Consider the following 23,475-nt stretch of genomic DNA (forward strand, 5'->3'; position numbering starts at 1 on the left):
GAAATTATCCTTCAGATATGATGGAGAAATAGAAACTTTCCCAGATAAACAAAAGCTGAAGGTATTCATCACCACAAGACCCCACCAAGAAATGATCAAGAAGGCCCTCATACCTGAAAAAAAAGAGTTTACAAAGCCTTGAGCAAGGAGATTAAACAGAAAGACAAAATCAGAAAATTTCAACTCTCTATCAGAACAGGTTAGCAAACAATTATAACATTAAAGATTAAGAGAAGGAAAGCATCAAAAGTAACTATAAACACTTCAACTTAGTCATAAACTTGCAACATCAAATGGAATAAGTAGTGACAACAATAACGTAGGGAAGAGGAAAAGGGTGGAACCCACTTAGATTACAGAAACAAGAGGCTATCAGAAAATGGACTATCTCAACTATGAGATCTTTTATACAGACCTCATAGTAACCACTAAACAAAAAATCAGAACAGAGGGCCAGCCCCATGGCATAGTGGTTAAGTTTGGTGCACTATGCTTTGGCAGCCTGGGTTGATGGGTTTGGATCCCAAGTGTGGACATAGACCAGTCATTAGCCATGCAATGGCGGCAACCCACATACAAAATACAGGAATATTGGCATTGATGTTAGCTCAGGGTGACTCTTCCTCAGAAAAAATAATAAAAAATCAGAACAGAGGCACAAATGGTAAATAGAAAACTGAGAAAACTGTCACAGAGAAACACCAAACTGAACTGGCAGTCAGAAAGTCATGGGACGAGAAACAAAGGAAATACAGAACTAATGGAAAACAAATGATAAAATGGCAGTATTAAGCCTTCATATAACAATAATCACTCTAAATGTAAATGGATTGAAAACTCTAATAAAAAGACACAGATTGGCTGGATGGATTAAAACAGAGGACCCAAGAATATGCTGCCTCCAGGAAACACATCTCAGCTCTAAAGATAAGCAAAGGATCAGAGTGAAGGGATTAAAGATGATACTCCAAGCTAACGTCAAACAAAAGAAAGCAAGTATTGCCATACTTACATCAGACAAAGTAGACTTCAGGATAAAAAAGGCATGAGAGACAAAGAGGGGCAGTATATAATGATAAAAGGGATACTCCACCAAGAGGACATAACATTTATAAAAATACATGCATCTAACACAGGAGCACCAAAGTACATAAAGCAATTATTAACAGACCTAAAAGGAGAAATTAACAGCAAAACAATAATAGTAAGGAACCTCAACACCCCACTTACAGTAATGGATAGATCATCCAGAAAGAAAGTCAACAAGGAAACAGTGGAATTAAATGAAAAAACTAGACCTGATGGACTTAATAAATATATATAGAACACTCTATCCAAAATCAGCAGAATACACATTCTTCTCAAATGCACAAGAAGCATTCTCAAAGATAGACCATATGTTGGGAAAAAAGGAAAGCCTCAATAAATTTAATTAGACTGAAATCATATCAATTATCTTTTCCAACCATAATGCTATGAAACTAGAAATTAACTACAAGAAAAAGGCTGGCAAAGTCAAATATGTGGAGACTAAACAACACGGTACTGAACAACAAATCGATCAATGAAGAAATTATAGAAGAAATTAAAAAATATCTGGAGACAAATAATGAAAATACACCATACCAACTCATATGGGATGCAGCTAAAGGGGTCCTAAGGGAGAAATTCATAGCAATACAGGCCCACCCTAACAAACAAAAAAAAATCTCAAATAAGTAATCTTAAACTACACATAACAGAACTAGAAAAAGGAGAACAGAAGTCCCAAAGTCAGCAGAAGAGGAGAAATAATAAAAATTAGAGCAGAAATAGAAATCAAAAGAACAGTGGAAAGGATCAATGAAACTAAGAGCTGGTTCTTTGAGGAGATAAACAAAATTGACAAACCCTTAGCCAGAATCACTAAGAAAAAAGAGAAGGTACAAATAAATAAAATTTAAAACGAAGGGGCTGGCCCCATGGCCGAGTGGTTAAGTTCACATGCTTTGCTGCAGGGGGCCCAGTGTTTTGTTGGTTCGAATCCTGGGCGCAGACATGGCACTGTTCATCAAACCACACTGAGGCAGCGTCCCACATGCCACAACTAGAAGGACCCACAATGAAGAATATACAACTATGTACTGGGGGGCTTTGGGGAGAAAAAGGAAAAAATAAAATCTTTAAAAAAAATAAAAATAAAAATGAAAGAGGAGAAATCATAACAGATACCACAGGAATACAATGGATCATAAGAGAATACTATGAAAAATCATGTGCCAACAAATTTGACAATCTAGAAGAAATGGATAAATTCTTAGACTCATACACCCAAAACTGAATCAAGAAGAAATAGAGAATCTGAATAGACCAATCACAAGTAATGAGATTGAAACAGTAATCAAAAACCTTCCAAAAAGTAAAAGTGCAGGAACAGATGGCTTCTCGGGAGAATTCTACCAAACATTCAAAGAAGATTTAATACCTGTAATTTTAAAACTATTCCAAAAAATTGAAGAAGATGGAACACTTTCTAACTCGTTCTATGAAGCCAACATCACCCTGATCCCAAAGCCAGACAAGGACAACACAAAGCAGGAAAATTACAGGCCAATATCGCTAATGAATATAAAAGCAAAAATCCTCAACAAAAATTTTGGCAAACCAAATACAGCAATACATTAAAAGGATCATACACCATGATCAAGTGGGATTTATACCAGGGATGCAGGGATGGTTCAACATCCGCAAATCAATGTGATACACCACATTAACAAAATGAGGAATAAAAACCACATGATTATCTCAATAGATGCAGAGAAAGCATTTGACAAGATCCAACACCAATTTATAGTAAAAACTCTCAATACAACGGGTATATAGGAAAGTACTTCAACATAATAAAGGTCATATATGACAAACCCACGGTCAACATCATGCTCAACGGGAAAAACTGAAAGCGAACCCTCTGAGAAGAGGAACAAGACAAGGGTGTCCACTCTCACCACTCCTATTCAACGTAGTACTGGAGGCTTTGGCCAGTTCAAGTAGGCAAGAAAAAGACATAAAAGGTATCTAAATTGGCAAGAAAGAAGTGACGCTCTCGCAATTTTCAAACAATATGATTCTATATGTAGAAAACCCTAAAGAATTCATCAGAAAACTATTTGAAATACTCAACAACTACAGCAAAATTGCAGGTACAAAATCAACTAACAAATATTAGTTACATTTCTATACTCTAATAATGAACTAACAGAAAGAGAACTCAAGAATACAATCCCATTTACAATCACAACAAAAAGAATAAAATATCTAGGAATAAACTTAACCAAGGAGATGAAAGGCCTATACAATGAAAACTATAGGATATTGAAAGAAATTGATGATGACATAAAGAAATGGGATGATATTCCATGCACATGGATTGGAAGAATAAACACAGTTAAAATGTCTGTACTACATAAAGCAATCTACAGATTCAATGCAATCCCAATCAGAATCCCAATGGCATTCTTCACGGAAATAGAAGAAAGAATCCTAAAATTCATATGGGAAAACAAAAGACCCCGAATAGCTAAAGCAATCTTGAGAAAAAAGAATAAAGCTGACTTTGTTCAGCTGAAATCACAATCCCTGACTTCAAAACACACTACAAAGCCATAGCAATCAAAACACGATGGTACTGCTACAAAAACAGACACACAGATCAATGGAACAGAATTGAAAGCCCGGAATCAAAACCAAACATCTACAGACAGCTAATCTTCAACAAAGAGCCAAGAGCACACAATGGGGAAAGGAAATTCTCTTCAATAAATGGTGTTGGGGGGTCGGCCTGGTAGCACAGCGGTTAAGTGCGCACATTTCACTTTGGTGGCCTGGGGTTCACTGGTTCACATCCTGGGAGCAGACATGGCACAACTTAGCATAAGACACGAAACCATAAAGTTCCTGGAAGAAAATATAGGCAGTACTCTCTTTGACATTGATCTTAGTAACATCTCTTCAAATACCATGTCTACTCAGGCAAGGGAAACAAAAGAAGAAATAAACAAATGGGACTTCATCAGACTAAAGAGCTTCTGCAAGGCAAAGAAAACCAGGAACAAAACAAAAAGACAACCCACCAACTGGGGGAAAATATTTGCAAATCATATATAGAACAAGGGGTTAATCCCCAAAATATATAAAGAATTCACACAACTCAACAACAAAAAACAAATAACCCAATAAAAAAATGGGAAGAGGATATGAACAGACATTTTTACAAAAAAGACATACAGGTGGCCAATAGGCACATGAAAAGACATTGAACATCACTAATCATTAGGGAAATTCAAATCAAACTATAATGATATATCACCTTACACCTATCAGAATGGCCATAATTACCAAGACAAAAAATAACCAAATCTTAGAGAGGATGTGGAGAAAAGGGAACCCTCATACACTGCTGGTGGGAATGCAACTGGTTCAACCACTATGGAAAATAGTATGGAAATTACTCAAAAATTAAAAATAGAAATACCATACAACGAACTATCCCACTACTGGTTATTTATCCAAAAAACTTAAAATCAACAATCCAAAGAAACATACGAACCCTTATGTTCATTGCAGCATTATTCACAACAGCCAAGACCTGGAAGCAACCCAAGTGCCCAATAACCAACCAATGGATAAAGATGTGCTGTATCTACCTATCTATATATAGAGAGAGAGAGATAGATACACACACACACACACACACACACAGACATACACACACACAGACACACACACACACACACACACACACACACACACACAATGGAATACTACTCAGCCATAAAAAAGACAAAATTGCCCCATTTGCCACAACATGGATGGACTCTGAGGGTATTATGTTAAGTGAAATAAGCCAGGCAGAGAAAGACAAACAGCATGATTTCACTCATATGTGGAAGACAAACACATGGATAAAGAGAACAGACTGGTGATTACCAGAGGGAAAGAGGGTGGGTGGGGAGTGGGCATAAGGGGTACAGGGACACATGTGTACAGTGACTGGTAAATAATAATGTACAACTGAAATTTCACAGCGTTATAAGCTATTATGACCTCAATAAAATAATTTTAAAAAGAGGGAGATAAGCAAATACGGCAAAATCTCAATGACATTTGAATCCAGGTGTTGGGAATGTAGGGGTTAACTGTACTTTTACACGTGTTTGAAATTTTTTTATTATAAGGTTTAAAAATACTTTCAACTAGTGTATATTCATAAAGTAATATTTTTGCTATCAGAAAAAATTGTAGACAAAACATTTTGTCTAATTAGTTAACTATAAGAACAAAACAAATTTCTTAATGTGAATTAGTCAGCTAATCTTATAAAGGAGAGTGACTTGCACTTGAAGGGAGGTGCTTAAACCAGCTATGCAGAGCTATAAAACAGTTACTGGGAGCAAAGCAGCATGCCATAGTGGAAAGAGCTCCGAGCTAAAGTCAGGAGATCTAAGTAAAAATCACACTGCCATCATTCTATGTCAATTTGGGAAAACCATTTAATTCAGTATTCTTATCTATAAAGTGGAGTGCTATTAACGAGCTCTTAAGTCTCTTTCAATACTAAAATTTTGTCATTTAAATGAATTGTATTATACAATCTATGCTTAAATTTTCTTCAAATAATGGAATTCAGAGTTCTTTCCTTACATTTTGATAATATAGCAAGCCCTTCTAATTCCTTTCTAGCAAGTCCTTCTAATTCCTTTCGATTGAACAAAATATAGGAGGAAAGGAAAAATAATTCTATCCAATTAACAGCATAAAATATCTTTTAAAATACCTATATACTATCTTCTAAGCCCTAAAGGAGCTCACATTATATAAAATGTGAATTTATTAAAGATTACAGTTTATGTTTATTTATAAGTTCCTTTTTACAAAAAGGACTTTGGATGCCTTGCATGAATACAGACAGTATAGTAAGATGATTATGTTTCCAGAGGGATTATTTAGAAACATTACACAGAAGATATCAGCCAAAGCACAGATAATGCACTTACCAAGGAGAATGGTAAAATGATGCACTTAGAATAGAGAAAGAGAGTATAGCAGCCCAACCCAGGAAATATTTGCTCAGGCATAAAAAAGGAAAGACTTCCCCTGAAACTAACTATAAAATATTTAAAAGCCTTAGCACTTAAAGACCACGTGCAAGTAAATAAGCAAAAGGAAATCTAGTAATGAGGATCCTGACATGAGAAAACTGTGTTCTAAAACAAAGAGTATGTGACAGCCAGAAAAGAGGATCAAAATGAAAACAGAACTATCTACCAGTCACACAAGTGAACTACCATTAGTTGATTAGTGAAAAGACACTGCAATTATATAAAACCTCCCATATAACTTTTCTAGAAATATACACACACATACTTGTACATGGGCGTACAGCAAACGTTATATAGTTCATTCTCAACAAATTCTTTTGTATTGTCATAGAGTTCTGAGTTAACAGATGCTTTTAAGTACTGCTATATAGCCGTACCAAGTAAACTGAGTCTGACTGTTAGAGTTTAGATTTTAGTGGTCAAGTAGGCAAAACATCATTAAATATGCACCCTTTCAGATTCCTGCCAGAGTGTTTTACAGCTTACATGTTCTTGCCAACTTTGATTTTCACCTTTTTCTGCTAATGTGGGTTCCTGATTCCAATACCAGAGATTTCCCTGATAATTTCCTACATAAATGGAAAATATACCATTTCTCAATGGATACCAATAAAACTGGAATTTTGACTTCAACTTTGCCAAAAGCAAGTTGAGCGACTCTAGTAAAGTTATTTAAACTGTCTAGACTAGTTTTCTTATCTGTAAAATGAGGTTTCTTCTAATTGTAAAATTCTATCAAGCTGTGACTCTGCTGAGGTTTGGTATTTACAGTTAGACATTTGTATGGTTCAACTTAATAGCATTAGGTATTCAGTAAAACAGAACTGAGGCACTGATTTAAGTAACTGAGAGAAAACTCACCAGTTTTAGTACCTGGGATTTTCAATTATAAAATACTTTTATTTTATTTAAGAGCTAAAAAGCTCCCAAAATAATAATTTGGGATTCCATAGAGTATTTTTGAGACATTTCATAAAGGTTATTAGGTTCTATTCTTAATATAAAACTAAAATCTCTGAAATCAAGGAATTGTAGGCATGGAAGAGATATGAAACATACATGGAAGTCAGAGAATTATAATCCAAGTCTACCTGTTACCTCCTAAACCCCAACAAATTTGTGCCTTCTTTTTTCCATCTGACATTGGATTTTCACCTATGTCCTATCAAGATTACATTCAGCAGTCACTTAACTGTTCTGAGGCTCACCTTTAAAATGAAAGGATCAGAAGAAGTCATCACTGAGATCTACTCTAGCTCTAACACAGGGCATTACTATGCTTTGTGAGCCTTACAAGAAAGAACCAAAGTAATCATGATGTTTGTTCCATAAATCACATTCTTAACACTTAACCACTTAATCTAACAATAGAGGAAAAAAACAAGCAGGTAACTACACCCAATACTTTGAAGGACTATTTCAATTCCTACTGCATGTATAAAAGATGAAAACATATTTTACTTTCAATATAATGCCCACTTGTGCTCTCACCTCTCTCTTTAACTTTTCTCTCTTTTGTTGTAGCCGTTTTTGCAGTTCTTTCTGTTTAGCAGAAAGACAATATGTTGAGGTGACTGGAGATACATTTGCAGACTGTGTCCTGTGACTAACTTTTCCATTCCTCTTACTTCGATCTGCATTGGCAGCAGAGCTTGGACGAGTCTTGGGGTTGGGTGGTGGTTGAGGGATATAAGCCAGTGGCTCTTCCGTTGATGAGTGAGCAATACCATGAATCCTTGCTATCGGCTCCTCTTTATTGACACCATTGACAGATGAGTTGGAAGATCTGGGTGATAACTGCTGAGATTCATTTTCTGTACTATTAGCACTATTAATGGGAGGCAAAAACCCCTGACTCTCAATATCCTGTAAATTCAAAAGTTCAAACTTTCCGTCTCTCTCTACTAGTATCTTCCTATCCTTGTTTTCTTCACAACTTCCATCAGTAAAGGACAGGAGCACATTTTCTTGCCCAAATTCACTGGAAATACATAACTGTGACAGTTTTCCAGACACATTACTTTCATTTTCAAAATAATTTTTGTAAGTATCAGTTTCATCCAGTGGAGGAACTTCCAGATCGACTAATTTGTCCTTGAACTTAAGTTTTCGCTCCCTTTTATCACTCACGGGTTCTTGATTCTGTAGAAGCTTGTTGGCTTGTATAATTTTCTCCATAATATATCTCCTTACTTCCTCATCCTCCTCTTCTTCCAGGTCTTTCTGGCTTTCCAGTTTGGATTCCTGGAAAGAATTCTCACTATCTGAATCTGATATTTGATCCAAAGGTTGAATACTTGGTACAGAAATGAAGTCACTTCTTCCTGGTGAAGCCTCATCCTTCAAAGACTTGTCGGGATCAGAAAGCTGTTTGGTGTGTTCTATTTCTGTTTTATTCTCTTTTAATTCTTGATTAATATTGCCTTCATTCCCACAAGCCATCTGAAAAAAAAGATATGAAGTTCTCTTTTTCAATAAAAATTGACTCTTTGCTCATTTATATGCAGACAACCCAAAATGGATTTTCATATTTATGTAATTAATTTTAGGAGTGGGAAAATTTACATGATTCTTATTCATACTTCACTCATACTCTACCTCATATTTATGAGCACCCCAAAGGAAATACATGTGACAACAGCATTTCAGGAAAAGTACAATTCTAAATTTGAATTTGATGTTGCTAAGTGCTATATTGATATTTTAAATTTTTTATGAATGAAAAGGTAACTACAAATAACACAATATTAAGTTAACATTCCTCCCTCTATAAAAGTTTCTTCCCTTTACACTTTCATAAGAATAGGTTTGAAAATGTTTTCTCCTTGTAATGTTTGTATTCTTCAAAAAAGTATCTTTCTTCTCCCCAGGACCATTATAAGGTGACTGCCTTTGGTCAAGTCCTAATTATTTTGAGCTTCTTATAATCTTTTCAGATTACTATTGCACCTAGTTTCTGCAGGACCTATATCTAAATTTCAGGTCAATTGTTATCTCTAGATCATATTTTCCTCCTTCAACTATCCTCAGAGGCTCCTATAATCTATACTAAACACCATCATATAACTTGGTCTTACTTTTTTTTTTTGAGGAAGATTGGCACTGAGCTAACATCTGTACCCATCTTCCTCTACTTTATATGTGGGACACCTGCCACAGCATGGCTTGATAAGCAGCGCATAGGTCCACATCTAGGATCTGAACTGGTGAACCCCAGGCCACCGAAGTGGGATATGCAAACTTAACCACTCTGCCACCAGGCCAGCCCAAGGCTTACATTTTTTTTAAAAGAACTTAGTTTCAGTGAAGTCAGCATCTTGGCGGAGTGAACTTGCCTGGGACTCTCTACCCTCCAACATGTAAGAAAAAGGGACATCCATACTCCAATAGAGGACACTCTAACATAACGCAAAAACCTCAGAGAGACACACAGCCACACAACAGAGGGTGGAGAGGCTGGAGCCCCCCTCAGAGGAGCTGGAACAGGGTAAGAGAGATCTTTGCTCCCTCCCCTAAAGACTGCGATTGCGACTGTGGGAGAATCCATGAAAGAAGGAGCAGGGGAGAGGTTGATCATTTGTGGGATCACCAAGGACTCCCTAGTGCCCTTGCAGCCTAGAGGGAAGTCCTCTAATTGCGAAAGCTTACACAGGGGTGGTGACCTCATCAAGCCAACATCCCAGGAGACCACATAGGGAGAGCTGACCGAGAAAGCCAGAGTGCATGCAGGAGAGAGTGCCCCTCCCCCCACCCACTCTATGCCACACTGTGTCACCCCGCTGCCTGGGATATCTGGCTGAAGGCAGAGGGCTTAGAATACACACCTCTCGACCCCCACCCAGTGGCAAAAGGTGGTAATTGCAACCAAATAATATCAGAATGCATAAGATCCCACCTTCCAACACAGACACTACATCAAATCTCCAGACCAGAGAGAAAATTACAAGAACCCAGAACTCAGTCCTGAAGACACAGAAATGTGTAAGCTGAATGACAATGAATTCAAAATAGCTATCATCAAAACACTCAACTTGGTGAAAGAGAATGTAGAGAAACAATTCAATGAGTTCAGGAGCTACTTCACAAAAGAGATTGAAACTATAAAGAAGAATCAATAAGAAATATGGGAGATGAAAGACACAATGGAAGAGATAAAACAAAATACGGATTCCCTGAATGCTCAAGTGGACATCACAGAGGAGCATATCAGCATAATCAAAGATAGACATGTTGAAACGCTCCAGACAGAGGAGGAGAGAGAACTAAGATTAAAAAGAAATGAAGAAAGTCTCTGGGAAATATCTGACTCAACGAGGAAATGCAATAAGAGAATTATAGGTATTCAAGAAGGAGAGTGGAGCAGAAAGTGTGTTCAAAGAAATAATAACAGACAACTTTCCAAACGGAGGGAAAGAGAGGGAAATCTGTGTGGAAGATGCTTCCAGATCTCATAGGTTTGTCAACGTAAAAAGACCTACTGCAAGGCATATAGTAGTAAAACTGGCAAGAATGAAGGACAAAGAAAGAATACTAAGGGCAGAAAGGAAGAAGAAAATAACCTACAAAGGAACCCCTATCAGGGTTTGAGCGGATTTCTCTGCAGAAACTTTACATGTTAGGAGAGAATGGAACAACATATTCAAATCTTTAAAAGACAAAAATCTTCAGCCGAGGATACTCTATGCAGCAAAAATATCCTTCAGATATGAAGGAGAAGTAAAAACTTTCCCAGACAAACAAAAGCTAAGGGACTTCATAGCCACCACACCCCCCTACAAGAAATCCTCAGGAAGGCCCTCACACCTGGAAAAAAAAAGCGGGGAGAAAGGGGTCACAAAACACAGAGTAAGGAGATAAATAGGTAGACAGAATCAGATTAGGATAGCAAATACTCAAGTATAGAAATAAGCTAAAGAGAAGGAAAGCACCAAAAACAAAGATAATCCTGTCATTTTAGACACATAAACTCACAACACAAGTTGACATAAGATAGGAGAAAAACAACATAGGAGGGGAGGAGGAAAGAGACTGAATTGGTTTAGACTAAGGAAATAAGAGGTCATCAGAAAATGGACTATCTTATACACAAGATTCTGAATACAAACCTCAGGGTAACCACTAAACAGAAAAGCAAAACAGAGACACAAAAAATAAGGAAAAGACAAAGAAACACATCATAAAAAAAACTACGTAATTCAGTGGATAGACAAAAACACACAGGACAAGAAACAAAGGAAGTACAGGAAAACCAGAAAACAAGTGAGAAAATGCCAGCATTAAGCCCTGAGACATCAATAACACTAAACGTAAATGGATTGAATTCTCCAATAAAAAGACACAGAGTGGTGAGACGTATTAAAGAACAGGATCCAACAATTTGCTGCCTCAAGGAAACACACCTCAGCTCCAATGACAAACACAGGCTCAGAGTGAAGGGGTGGAAGACAAGACTCCAAGCTAATGGTAAACAAAAGAAGCAGGTGTAGCAATACTCATATCAGACAAAGTAGACTTCAAGATGAGATAGGCAAAGAGAGACAAAGAGGGGCAGTATATAATGATCAAAGGGACACTCCATCAAGAAGAAATAATGCTTATAAATATCTATGCAGCCACACAGGAGCACCAAAGTCATAAAACAACTATTAACAAACCTAAAAGAAGATATTAATAATAACACAGTAATAGTAGTGGACCTCAACACTCCACTCACATCAATAGATTAGATCACCCAGACAGAAAATCAACAAGGAAACAGTGGAATTAAATGAAAAGCCAAACCAGTCGGACTTAATAGACATATATAGAAGACTCCATCCAAAAACAGCAGAATACACATTCTTCTAAGGTGCACATGGAACATTCTCAAGGATAGACCATATGTGAGGAAACAAGGCAAGCCTCAATAAATTTAAGAAAATTAAAATAACAACAAGCATCTTTTCCAATCATAATGCTATAAAGCTAGAAATTAATTATAAGAAAAAAGCTGAGAAAGGGACAAAGATGTGGAGACTAAACAAATGCTATTGAACAAGCAATGGATCATTGAAGAAATTAAAGGAGAAATCAAACAATATCTAGAGAAAAATGAAAATGATAACATACCATACCAACTCACATGGGATGCAGCAAAAGCTGTACTAAGTGGGAAATTCATCACAATACAGGCACACCTTGACAAACAAGAAAAATCCCAAACAAGAAATCTCAAATTACACTTAACTGAATTAGAAAAAGAAGAACAAACAAAGCCAAAAGTCAGCAGAAGGAGACAAATAATAAAAGTCAGAGCAGAAAAAAATGCTATTGAAACAAAAAAGGCAGTAGAAAGGATCAACAAAACAAAGAGCTGGTTCTTTGAGAAGATAAATAAAATTGACAAAACCCTAGCCAGACTTACAAAGAAAAAAAGAGAGAAAGCTCAGATAAACAAAATCAGAAATGAAAGAGGAGAAATAACAACAGACTCCACAGAAATACAACTGATTATAAGAGAATACTATGAAAAACTATATGCCACAAAATGGATAATCTAAAGGAAATGGATAAAGTCTTAGACTCTTACAACCTCCAAAATCTGAGTCAAGAAGAAACAATTTGAATAGACCAATCAGAAGGAAAGAGATGGAAACAGCAATCAAAAGCATCTCAAAGAATAAAACCACAGGACCAGATGGCTTTCCTGGGGAATTTTACCAAATCTTCAAAGAGGATTTAATACCTATCCTTCTCAAGCTGTTCCAAAAAATTGGGGAAGATGGAACACTTCCTAACACATTCTCTTAGGCCAACATCACTCTGATACCAAAGCCTGACAAGGACAGCACAAAAAAGGAAAACTACTGGCCAATATCACTGATGAACATAGATGCAAAACTACTCAACAAAATTTTGGCAACCCAAATTCAGTAATACATCCAAAGGATCACACATCATGATCAAGTGGGATTCATACCAGGGACACAGGGATGGTTCAACATCTGCAAATCAATCAATGTGATACACCACATCAACAAATTGAGGAATAAAAACCACATGCTCATCTCAAAAGATGCAGAAAAAGCATTTGACAAGATCCAACAGCCATTTATGATAAAAAAAAAACTCTTAACAAAATGGGGATAGAAGGAAATTACCTCAACACAATAAAGGCCATATATGAGTAACCCACAGCCAACATCATACTCAATGGGCAAGAACTGAACATCATCCCCCTGAGAACAGGAACAAGACAAGGATACCCGCTATCACCACTCTTATTCAACATAGTACTGGAGGCTTTGGCCAGAGAAATTAAGCAAGAGAAAGGAATAAAAGGAATCCAAATACGGAGTGAAGAAGTGAAACTCTCACTCTTTGCAGATGGCATGATCTTATGTATAGAAAACCCCCCAAAACCACTGGAAAACTAATAGAAATAATTAGCAACTGCAGTAAAGTGGCAGGGTACAGAATCAACTTACAAAAATCAGTTGCTTTTCTATACTCCAACAACGAACTTACAGAAAGAGAACTCAAGAATACAATTCCATTTGCAATCACAACTAAAAGAATAAAGTACCTAGGAATAAATTTAACCAAGGAGGTGAAGGACTTAAACAATGAAAAGTATAAGACATTACTGAAAGAAATTGATAATGACATAAAGAGATGGAAAGAGATTCCTTGCTCATGGATTGGAAGAATAAACATACTTAAAATGTCCATACTACCCAAAGCAATCTACAGATTCAATGCAATCCCTATCAGAATCCCAATGACATTCTTCACAGAAATAGAGCAAAGAATCCTAAAATTCATAGGCAGCAATCAAAGACCCCGAATTGCTATGGCAATCCTGAGAGAAAAGAATAAAGCTGGAAGTATCACAATCCCTGTCTTCAAAATGTATTACAAAGCCATAGTGATCAAAATGGCATGATGCTGGTACGAAAACAGGCACACAGATCAATGGAACAGAACTGAAAGCTCAGAAATAAAACCACACATCTACAAACAGCTAATCTTGGACAAAGGTGCCAAGAACATAAAATGGAGAAAAGATAGTCTCTTCAATAAGTGGTGCTGGGAAAACTGGACAGCCACATGCAAAAGAATGAAGGTAGACCACTACCTCAAGCCATACACAAAAATAAACTCAAAATGGATGAAAGACTTGAAAATATGTCCTGAAACTATAAAACTCCTGGCAGATAACATCGGTAGTACACTCTTTGACACTGAACTAAAAAGGATCTTTTCAAATACCATGTCTTCTCAGACAAGGGAAACAGAATCAAAAATAAACAAGTGGGAGTTCATCAGACTAAAGTGCTTCTGCAAGGCAAAAGAAACTACAAGCAAAACAAAGAGACGACCCACCAATTGGGAGAAAATATTTTCAAATCATATATCTGACAAGGGGTTAATCTCCATAATATATAAGGAACTCACACAACTGAACAATAAAAAAACAAACAACCCAATCAAAAACTGGGCAAAGGTTATGAACAGACATTTTTCCAAAGAAGATATACAGATTGCCAATAAACACATGAAAAGATGTTCAACATCACTAGTGATCAGGGAAATGAAAATCAAAACTACACTAAGATACCACCTTACACCTGTTAAAATGGCTCTAATCACTAAGACTAAATATAATAAATGTTGGAGAGGGTGTGGAAAAAAGGGAACCCTCAAACACTGCTGGTGAGAATGCAAACTGGTGCAGCTATTATAGAAAACAGTATGGAGATTTCTCAAAAAACTAAAAATAGAACTACCATACAACCCAGCTATGCCACTACGGGGTATCTACCCAAACAATTTGAAATCAACAATCCAAAGTAACATACGCACCCCTATGTTTATTGCAGCACTATTCACAATAGCTAAGACATGTAAACAATCCAAGTGCCCCTCGACTGATGATTGGATAAAGAAGATGTTGTATATATACACAATGGGATACTACTCAGCCATAAAAAAGACAAATTCATCTCATTTGCAATAGCATGGAAGGACCTGGAGGGTATTATGCTAAGCAAAATAAGCCAGACTGAGAAGACAAACACAAGATGATTTCACTCATATGTGGAATAGAAAGAAATACACGGATACAGAAAACAGTTCAGTGGGAAGGGGGATGGGGATGGGCACAGGGGGTGAAGGGGAGCACTTACATGGTGACAGTCAAGAAATAATGTATAACTGAAATCTCACATGGATGTAAACTATTATGAACTCAATAACAACAACAACAACAATTTAATTCCACATGAACCACAAACCAGTATTATAACATCACAAAACCTTGGTGCACATGTGCTGTTTCTAACTAAAACCTTCTTACCTAGCATCTCTCTCACATCCTCACCTACCAAACGCTTTACCCCTACAATAGGTCATTTTTTTTCTCTTTGTCAGGCAATTCTCCACCTCCTAAAACAGTTTTATGGGAGCTACAAGTTGTTGCTCTCTTCAACCCCTTACAATTCCCTTCCTGTTTTACTTGCTCGGTGGCCATCTTCTTCTGACAGCCTCCTCTTCCTAAACTGCACAACATTGCTAGATGTCCAATAAGCAAATAAACCTGACACATTAAAATGACTACCAAATAACTACGATTAAACTAAGAAATCTGCATTGTACTTGTTCTTTTTAGCAATATTTGATTCTCTGGTTCGTTCTTACAGTATCTGTTTCCAAATTCTCCTTTGGCTTTCACTTCTTTCTTTTTAAACCCCACTACAATAAAAACTACCACCTTTTACAGTGAAATCTTCCCCCAACCCTCACCCCTGTCTCTACCTCTCTCATCCGTTTTTTTCTCCCAGCCTCAAAGGAAGAAGTGATTGTAATTATCTACTGGAATGAGTCCGATTCAGGAAATCACTTTATTTTGACCATTGCTGAATCCCCAGCACCCAGAACAGCCTCCGACACGTGGCAGGTGATCATTAATATTTGCTGAATGACTAAAGAAATGAAACAATGAATCATCATCACTTCTCTATCACCCTGTGCTTTGAATATCACACCGTTTCAGTCATGAGACTAGGTTCAAACTTACCACTCTGGGATATCTCTACCTCTACTCATTCTGATTATTTTTCTGTTAAAGATGCACAAAACTCCCATTACAAGCCGTCTTAGAAAAATGTTCACTTTTGACTCTGTTGCGTTTTTCAAATATCATCTATCCCATTTGTCTTCTCCATTGCATAAGAAAGCAAGATGGAACTAAGAGAAGTTTGTGATGTAAAACCTGCTGCCTTTATTTCCTCATATTCTTGTCCTTAACCTTCTTAAATCTAGCTTCTACTGTAACTGCTCTAAAGTTACCTGTTCTTATCCCAGTCTTGATCTTTTCTTCATTACTTCCCTATTTATTGACAGTAATTATATATATACTATACATACACATGCATATAAATATACACACATATCGATACACAGACATAAACACACACACATATACATTATATATAGATACACATACACACTATATATACGTAAAGAGAGAAAGAATAAACCTTCCATGACCAGAAACTGTTTCATTTTCCTGGATTTCCCTTCTACACGTCTGATAGATGGTAGGTGACCATGTTTAATGGCTCCACTTTTTCCTACAAGTATTCCTATGGGTCAGTCTTTGATCCTTCAGTTTTTTCTCTATGTTCATTCCCCTGAAGAGCTAATTCACTCTTAAGGTTTCAACTACTGGCTGGAGGACAATTTTTTTTGAGGTTTTGTTTTATTTTTCATTTATATTAAAAGTATAGCCCCATGATTTTACCCAAGTTCATATAAAGTAAAAATTAACTGTATTTGTTTTTACTTTTGATGCAATCAATGATCTTATTTATTTATATTGCATAAATAATAATTTTAGCTTTATTAAGTGCTACCTTAATCCCTGCTCTCTCACTAATTAGCCCTATGCTTCAGGATACAACATTTAAACTCTCAATTTTCTATGCCTCAACTTTCTCTTCTCTAAGATGGGGATAATAATACTTGCTCTATGTACATCAAAGGAATTTTGTGAGGTTTAGATGAGAGAATATATGTGAAACTCTTCAAGAATTACAAAGCACGTTGTTAATGTAATTATTACGAATGCTGTTGGCAATTTAAATATACCTCCATTATGCCGGCATCACTTTTTTCTTTTTCATTAATTAACCACTCCAGGTCCTTTTCAAAGTCATCTTCATATTCTCCACTTTCTTTTGAATCAGCATCTTTATTTTCATCCATTTTCCGTTAAAGAATAATGCTATAAAAGAGATAAAGTATACGTTATGCCCACTATAAAGGCAGTATGGAGAATGGAGATTAATGTTGAAATTAAGCTAATTAACACATAAAAACACAAAGAATGGAATGTTCAGAATAAACATGTATCTGTATACCCCAAAAGAGAGACTTACAATGGCCAGACATTTTCTAGGTGTACCACTCCTAACAACCATCCCACCTTCTCCCAATTCCTGGAACCCTAATTTACAAGGAGACTAAAAAAGGTGACTAAGAAGACTATCCGAGGCTTAAAGAAGGATTTTCCACATCCCCTGCCAATCATTAAAACTCCCTGACCAGGTGAGAGCAGATGACTCAGCTTTTCAGTCTCAATCACTCACATTTTCTTATGTTCAAATAAAAACAATCCTATCAATTCCCATCTTCAGTTTCTCAATCCTTCTAGTAATTTATGTGGCATAATTATAATTTGTGATCTGGGCACTTTTTAACTACATAGCAACTGATTCTCATTTATGGTAAATGCTGACTTCCACAGAAGTCAAACTGTTGTCAATTCTAAATAAAACATATTTTTCATTAAAAAAACAAACTGTGGGGGCCAGCCCGGTGGCATAGTAGTTAAGTTCGCACACTTCACTTTGGTGGCCTGGGGTTCATGGGTTCAGATCCCAGGCACAGACCTACACACTGCTCATCAAGCCATGCTGTGGTGGCACCCAACATACAAAAATAGAGGAAGATTGGCACAGATGTTAGCTCAGGGCTAATCTTTCTCGCCAAAAACAAACAAACAAAAACCCCAAACAGTGATGCCTCTTTGTATCAAAGACAGTGACAAGAAATAGGGATGTCAGATAAAAGTTAATAAATGTTTTCCTTGTCTTTTCCTAGCCCTGATGTCAAGGAAAGAAAGGGCTTCCACCTCATGATTAAAAACAAAATACAAAAAGGGCTGGCCCGGTGGCACATGTGAAAATGGTGTACAAATTCAGTCATTCTTAAGAGAACTAAGCTAAAGTTTTCTATAAACTGAGGTCAGTTCCTAGGCTTGCTAAATTTTTGTGCATAATTTTTCCAACAAAAGAAGCACATAAATCCTTACTCATAATGTGAATGTATATGTATGTGAGCATCCTATATATATATATATATATATATATATATATATATATATATGTATGTATGTATATGTTAAACTTTTGACAAACATTGTGAACATTTACAATGTTCCTATATCTATTCCTATAAAGATTATAAAAGAGACCTATCCCCTTGAGGTGCTTGCAGTCTGGTACAAAAGACAAACATAAACAAAACACATAAATTAAAAATGCAGATAAAAAACATACATAAGAAATGTAGATAAGTGGAATAAAGCTATACATAAAGGACTGTGGAAGGGAGAATTAAAAAAAGCAATTAAACTCACTCTAAATTGGAATATTAAGGAGAGCTGAGATGGGGTTTGCATACTGAGTACCAGAGTTCACCAGTTACTCCAGACAAAGAGAAGAGCATGATAAAGAACTAACAACATAGAAGTGCATGGGACTGTCCAGTGTGGCCTGAACATAAGTGTGTTCCTGAAGAAAGATCTGGAAGGAGTGAGAAGGGGTCAGTTTGATGTCATAATATCTTTCCAAAAAGTAAAGGATTGAGGTAAAATTGTTTATATAGATCCAATTGTCATGAAATAGCCAAAGGTAAAAATACATAGCAATAATCTGAACGTTTTCCACTACTGATTTAACCAAAAACAAAAAGAGCGGTGCTCCCTAAATGGACATAGAATTTTAGGTCCAGTTTCAAAAGAACCGTAGAAATCTGATCTTCAGGGCTCCAAGCACCTGGGACCCTCTTTCTGTACCTGCCTTCTCTTGCTCCTACATCAAGAATAAGTGGCCTAAAGACCTTTTTTGAAGCAGAAAGCACAGATGTCAAGAACACATGAGACCCAGGCACATTTTTAAAGATATGAAATGAGCGCTATTCTGCCTGAATTAACAAATTATCCACAAACTTTGTTTTGGCCATTGGCTTCACTTTACTCTCCCCAAATCTTTGACAAGACTACCTAATCTGGTGCCAATTTTACTAAAGTGAGATTTGCACTTTCTTCCTGCCACAGTTTGCCATCAAACGATAGTGAAAGCATGTGGGAGAACATCTTTCCACTAGCTGCAGAAGCACCAGCTAAGCGAGGAGATACAGCTTTTCAGGACTATGCGTGAAAAACATTTTAATAGGTTTTAGTGAACCGTAGGTTCAAAATGAGTTAAAAGAATGATAAGCACATCCCAAACGTAAATGAGCCCCAAGGCTGAGACCATGGGTGAGATACAGATACCGTGTGAAGCACCCTACCCAGTGTCCTGCACTACAGTTTAAGGGAAAAAACACAAGCTGGAATACATCCGGAGGCTAGCAAATCAGGAGAAAGGGGGATAAAGGAGAGGAAGGGACTAAGGCAGTCTATGAGAGTAAAATGCCTCAAAACCAGCTTCTGATGAATACTTGAAAATACTGGGAATGTTAGCCCAAAGAAGAGAAAACACAGGAGAGTCGTGACAACTGCTTTACAATATTAAGTGGCTGCCATGTGAGGAGGATTGGACTTGTATAATTTCATGTAGTAAAACAAGCATCAAGGGCTGGAAACTCAGGGACAGATCCTGGCAACGTAAGACAGAAATAACATTTTCAAACTTGTCCTGAAGGGTAGTGAGCTGCCTATTGGAAGTGCTGTGTTCTCTGTCAATGACAACGGAGAGTGCAGCTTTAGAAAAACAGTTGAGCTAGATGACCCTTAAGGTTTCTTATAACTTTTTCCATAAGATGTAAACTGGCAAATAACTGCCAACTCACGAAGAGCAAGAGAATTTAAAAGCAAAAACACAGTACCATGACAAAGCTTAATCTAAAATAAACGATTATTGTCTGTATAATTGAATTCAGGATTTAAAAAAATTCTAGACTATATAGTAGACTATAATTCCTTTTAGATACTTACTTCTTTTAAACTAAGAATACAACGTGGACTTTCTTAAAGGACTCAAAGTAAGGCTTTAGTAACTTATAAAGCAGAGGTTGAGAGCAATATTTTGAGATGACCTAGAGAAACCAAATCATTATTTCAGAGTGAGTTTATTTACCACTGCGTAGCTGCAAGACAGACTAAACTATGTAAACTGTTATGTCTACCTACTAATTAAAAGCAAGGGTGCCATGAATGATGTAGAATAAATTAAAACTCATTGTGATCCAAGATACTTATTTAAATAATACTATTTTCACAGTCACAAATGCCTTAGGATAATCAGCTCCTTTTCAGATCAGGGATCTTGGTATTTACTATTTTAAGATGTTTAAGTTACATAACTAATTGTTAGAATAAGATTTCTGTGGAACTCTTCAGTCCTTTCCCTTAATTTTATAATAAATATAGTTCAGAACTTATAAATAACTGGTTGCCTGAAAATTTTAGTGTATATGCCTTACTATTTACAAAGAATCTCACCCATGTGAAAACTCCATTTAAAACTAAAACACAGAATCAGCATAATAAATAAAAGCAAAATGCTTGAGACGTTAAACATATTAGGTGTTATTAAATTATCCTATTATGCCTTAATTAAAAAGAAAAAAGCCACAGTTGAAGTGCCTGAAACGTAAATGAAGTTGCATCAAATCCGAAGTGCCATTGTTTTCCTATCTACATCTTCAAAAAACTCACGGCTGGTTCTAAAGTAAACAAAGAACATAAATCACAAACTCTGGTTAGCAAATCCCTTAAGCCTTTTTCAAATGCGTCACAGGATATTCAATCCCCTTCAGTTCTTTTAATCTTCATCCCCTGGGTATCGGCCATATGGTACACAGTCAACAAACGGGAACAAAATTACATCTTACAAAACTGAGTCATCTAACTCTCACTCCTTGTGAGTTGCACACATTTAAATTTCAATGTTTATCATCAGTAAAAATCTATGTAAGGCACTTAGACCAGAACCACCCTCTTAATAGGGAACTGTAGTAGGAGACAGAAATTAATTCCTTCCTCCTGGGTGTCTGCTAAATCCCATGAGGGAATGTGACTGCACATTTTTACTGTGCGTCCAAGCTAAGTCCAGACATATACACAATTTTGATAACTTTCTTTCGGGATTCAGAACATTCAAAAACAGCTGAATCTAATTCATTGACTCCAATCTTATCTCATAGCCTTTTAAACATATGCTTGTTTAAAATCTAAGAGAACTGAAAGAATGTCAAAAAGAACGTCTTTTAAATAACTACTTAAGCAAAAGCTAAGCCATACTTATACTTAACATGAGACCATCTGGCCCATTCTTCCTGGGGCATCCTGCCAAACCTGTGATCCCATGAGTAAATTTTTTTTAGAAAAACTCATCATCTGTCACAAAGTATAACGATAAATAATACTTAATTATTTAATTATGTTTATTAATAAATAAAATTAATAATAATAACAAACACTAGGTGATAATTTTAATTTGTATGCAGGGTCCCAAGGTACCACCGATTAAATGAATACCTTAGCCTCTTCATGAAAACCAACATTTCAGCAGTGACTTTTTTCTCCCATGGATGAGAACTCTGAGAGGGGAAAGAATAGAACAAAAGTGAGAGACTAAGCTACCCTCGAAGGGGTTTTCCTCATACAAAGCGAAGCAAGGCGTTGCCAGGCTTCCCCACCAGCGCCAGGCTCGGTGGACCCCAGACTCCGAAGGATGAGGCGCCAACAGAAAGGCTCTTCCCTCGTTTCTCTATCCACCTTTCCTCCCAGCTGTCCCAGACTTTAACCCTTTTCCCCTCTTTCCCCCGTAAGTATCTCCGCATCATCCTTCCCTTTCTCCCTCTGTATCCCCTCCTGCCTGTGTAAGATGCAGCGGCTGGGGTCACACAGCTGCCCGGGGAAGTTCTTCTCTCCTCCTCTTTCTAAGCTCTCTGTAAGCCAATGAGACGAGGGAGAGCCCAGCACCTGCTCCCACCGCGGCCAGGGCCCGGCTGCCATGGTAACGGCGCGCCGCCGCGTTCTCCATCCGGGCCTCTCTTACTACGAGGGTGCGGTGGCCCCGCGCAGGCGCAGACGACAGCCTGACTCACCCTACGGGCGCTCTGGCTGGTGCCTATGAAGGACCTGTCAGGCTGCGGTTTCCAGGGTGACGACCGAGCAACCCACGCAACACCCACAAGTTTGCAGGCGTTAGTAGGAACTGGCGTTTTGGCTGTGAAGTTACTCAACGTGTAGCTGTCTCTCGCCAGATTTGGAATTTGTGAGAACAACTTCTAGAAGTGTAGTTCTGTATGTAATTTTCTTCTCCCTTAATGTCAAAAAGTAGTTTCAGTTTTCATTAGTAAGCAGACTGCTAATTAGTTACCAGATTTTTGACTCGAGATTTTGTTTTGTTTGTCCTGCATCAAAACCAGAACTTTATTTACCCAAGAGAGTGACCAAAAGAAATAGGATGTTTGCTCCAGCTTTCTAGCATGTCTGAATGGTCAACTAGACTTTTCTGAAATCTTCCTAAAACCTGGTCTTTATGTACAAAGAAGCAGCAAGATGAATTCTACATTGTGATGAGAAATGACAAGATTTTAGGAACTGTCCATTCTCTGCCAGAAATAAAAAGAGGAGAAATGAAAATTTTTCCTCAGTACAATCCAAAAGTTCAGATTATTTTTTGTTTATTATTAGAATTTTTTTTAAGGAAAATTAGCTCTGAACTAACATTTGCCACCATCCCCTTCTTTTTGCTGAGGGAGATTGGCCCTGAGCTGACATCTTTGCCCGTCTCCCTCTATTTTGTATGTGGGATGCCACCACAGCATGCCTTGATAAGTGGTGCATAGGTCTGCACCCCAGATCCGTGTAAGCCAGGAGCGTGAACTTAACCACTGCACCACCCTATCATTTGGTATGATGGAGAGTACATTTTCTTCAAAGAGGGACATTTTTAAGTATTCTCCGAACTTTAGAGTAGACTAAGTTTAAAAAAATAGACAATATTTAAAGTTAAAATTAATTACAATAACGAGTGCACTTCCTAGCTGCAGTGTAGAA

The 23,475-nt window shown here is 37.0% G+C and overlaps 1 protein-coding gene across 9 annotated transcripts in view; it reads right to left on the reverse strand.

The window, feature by feature from the left end:
* Positions 1–22,526, reverse strand: part of CCDC181 (coiled-coil domain containing 181) — a 44,534-nt gene extending 22,008 nt beyond the window's left edge. For 2 of the 9 annotated variants that reach the window (XM_070267654.1, XM_005609641.4), the window contains exons 1-5: positions 22,286–22,487; positions 21,946–22,007; positions 20,401–20,501; positions 17,268–17,403; positions 7,629–8,579 (exon numbers count right to left, since the gene is read on the reverse strand). In XM_070267654.1, coding sequence (XP_070123755.1) covers positions 7,629–8,579; positions 17,268–17,384 — 1,068 coding nt within the window. In that variant the 5' untranslated portion in view covers positions 17,385–17,403; positions 20,401–20,501; positions 21,946–22,007; positions 22,286–22,487. Of the gene's footprint in view, positions 1–7,628; positions 8,580–17,267; positions 17,404–20,400; positions 20,502–21,945; positions 22,008–22,050 lie in introns of all 9 variants that reach the window. The other 7 variants (XM_070267656.1, XM_070267653.1, XM_070267655.1 and 4 more) reach the window with 5 other exon arrangements.
* Between the last annotated feature and the right edge of the window lie 949 nt (positions 22,527–23,475).

This window comes from Equus caballus, chromosome 5 (genome assembly GCF_041296265.1).
Source record: "Equus caballus isolate H_3958 breed thoroughbred chromosome 5, TB-T2T, whole genome shotgun sequence".
Classification (NCBI taxonomy): Eukaryota; Metazoa; Chordata; class Mammalia; order Perissodactyla; family Equidae; genus Equus; species Equus caballus.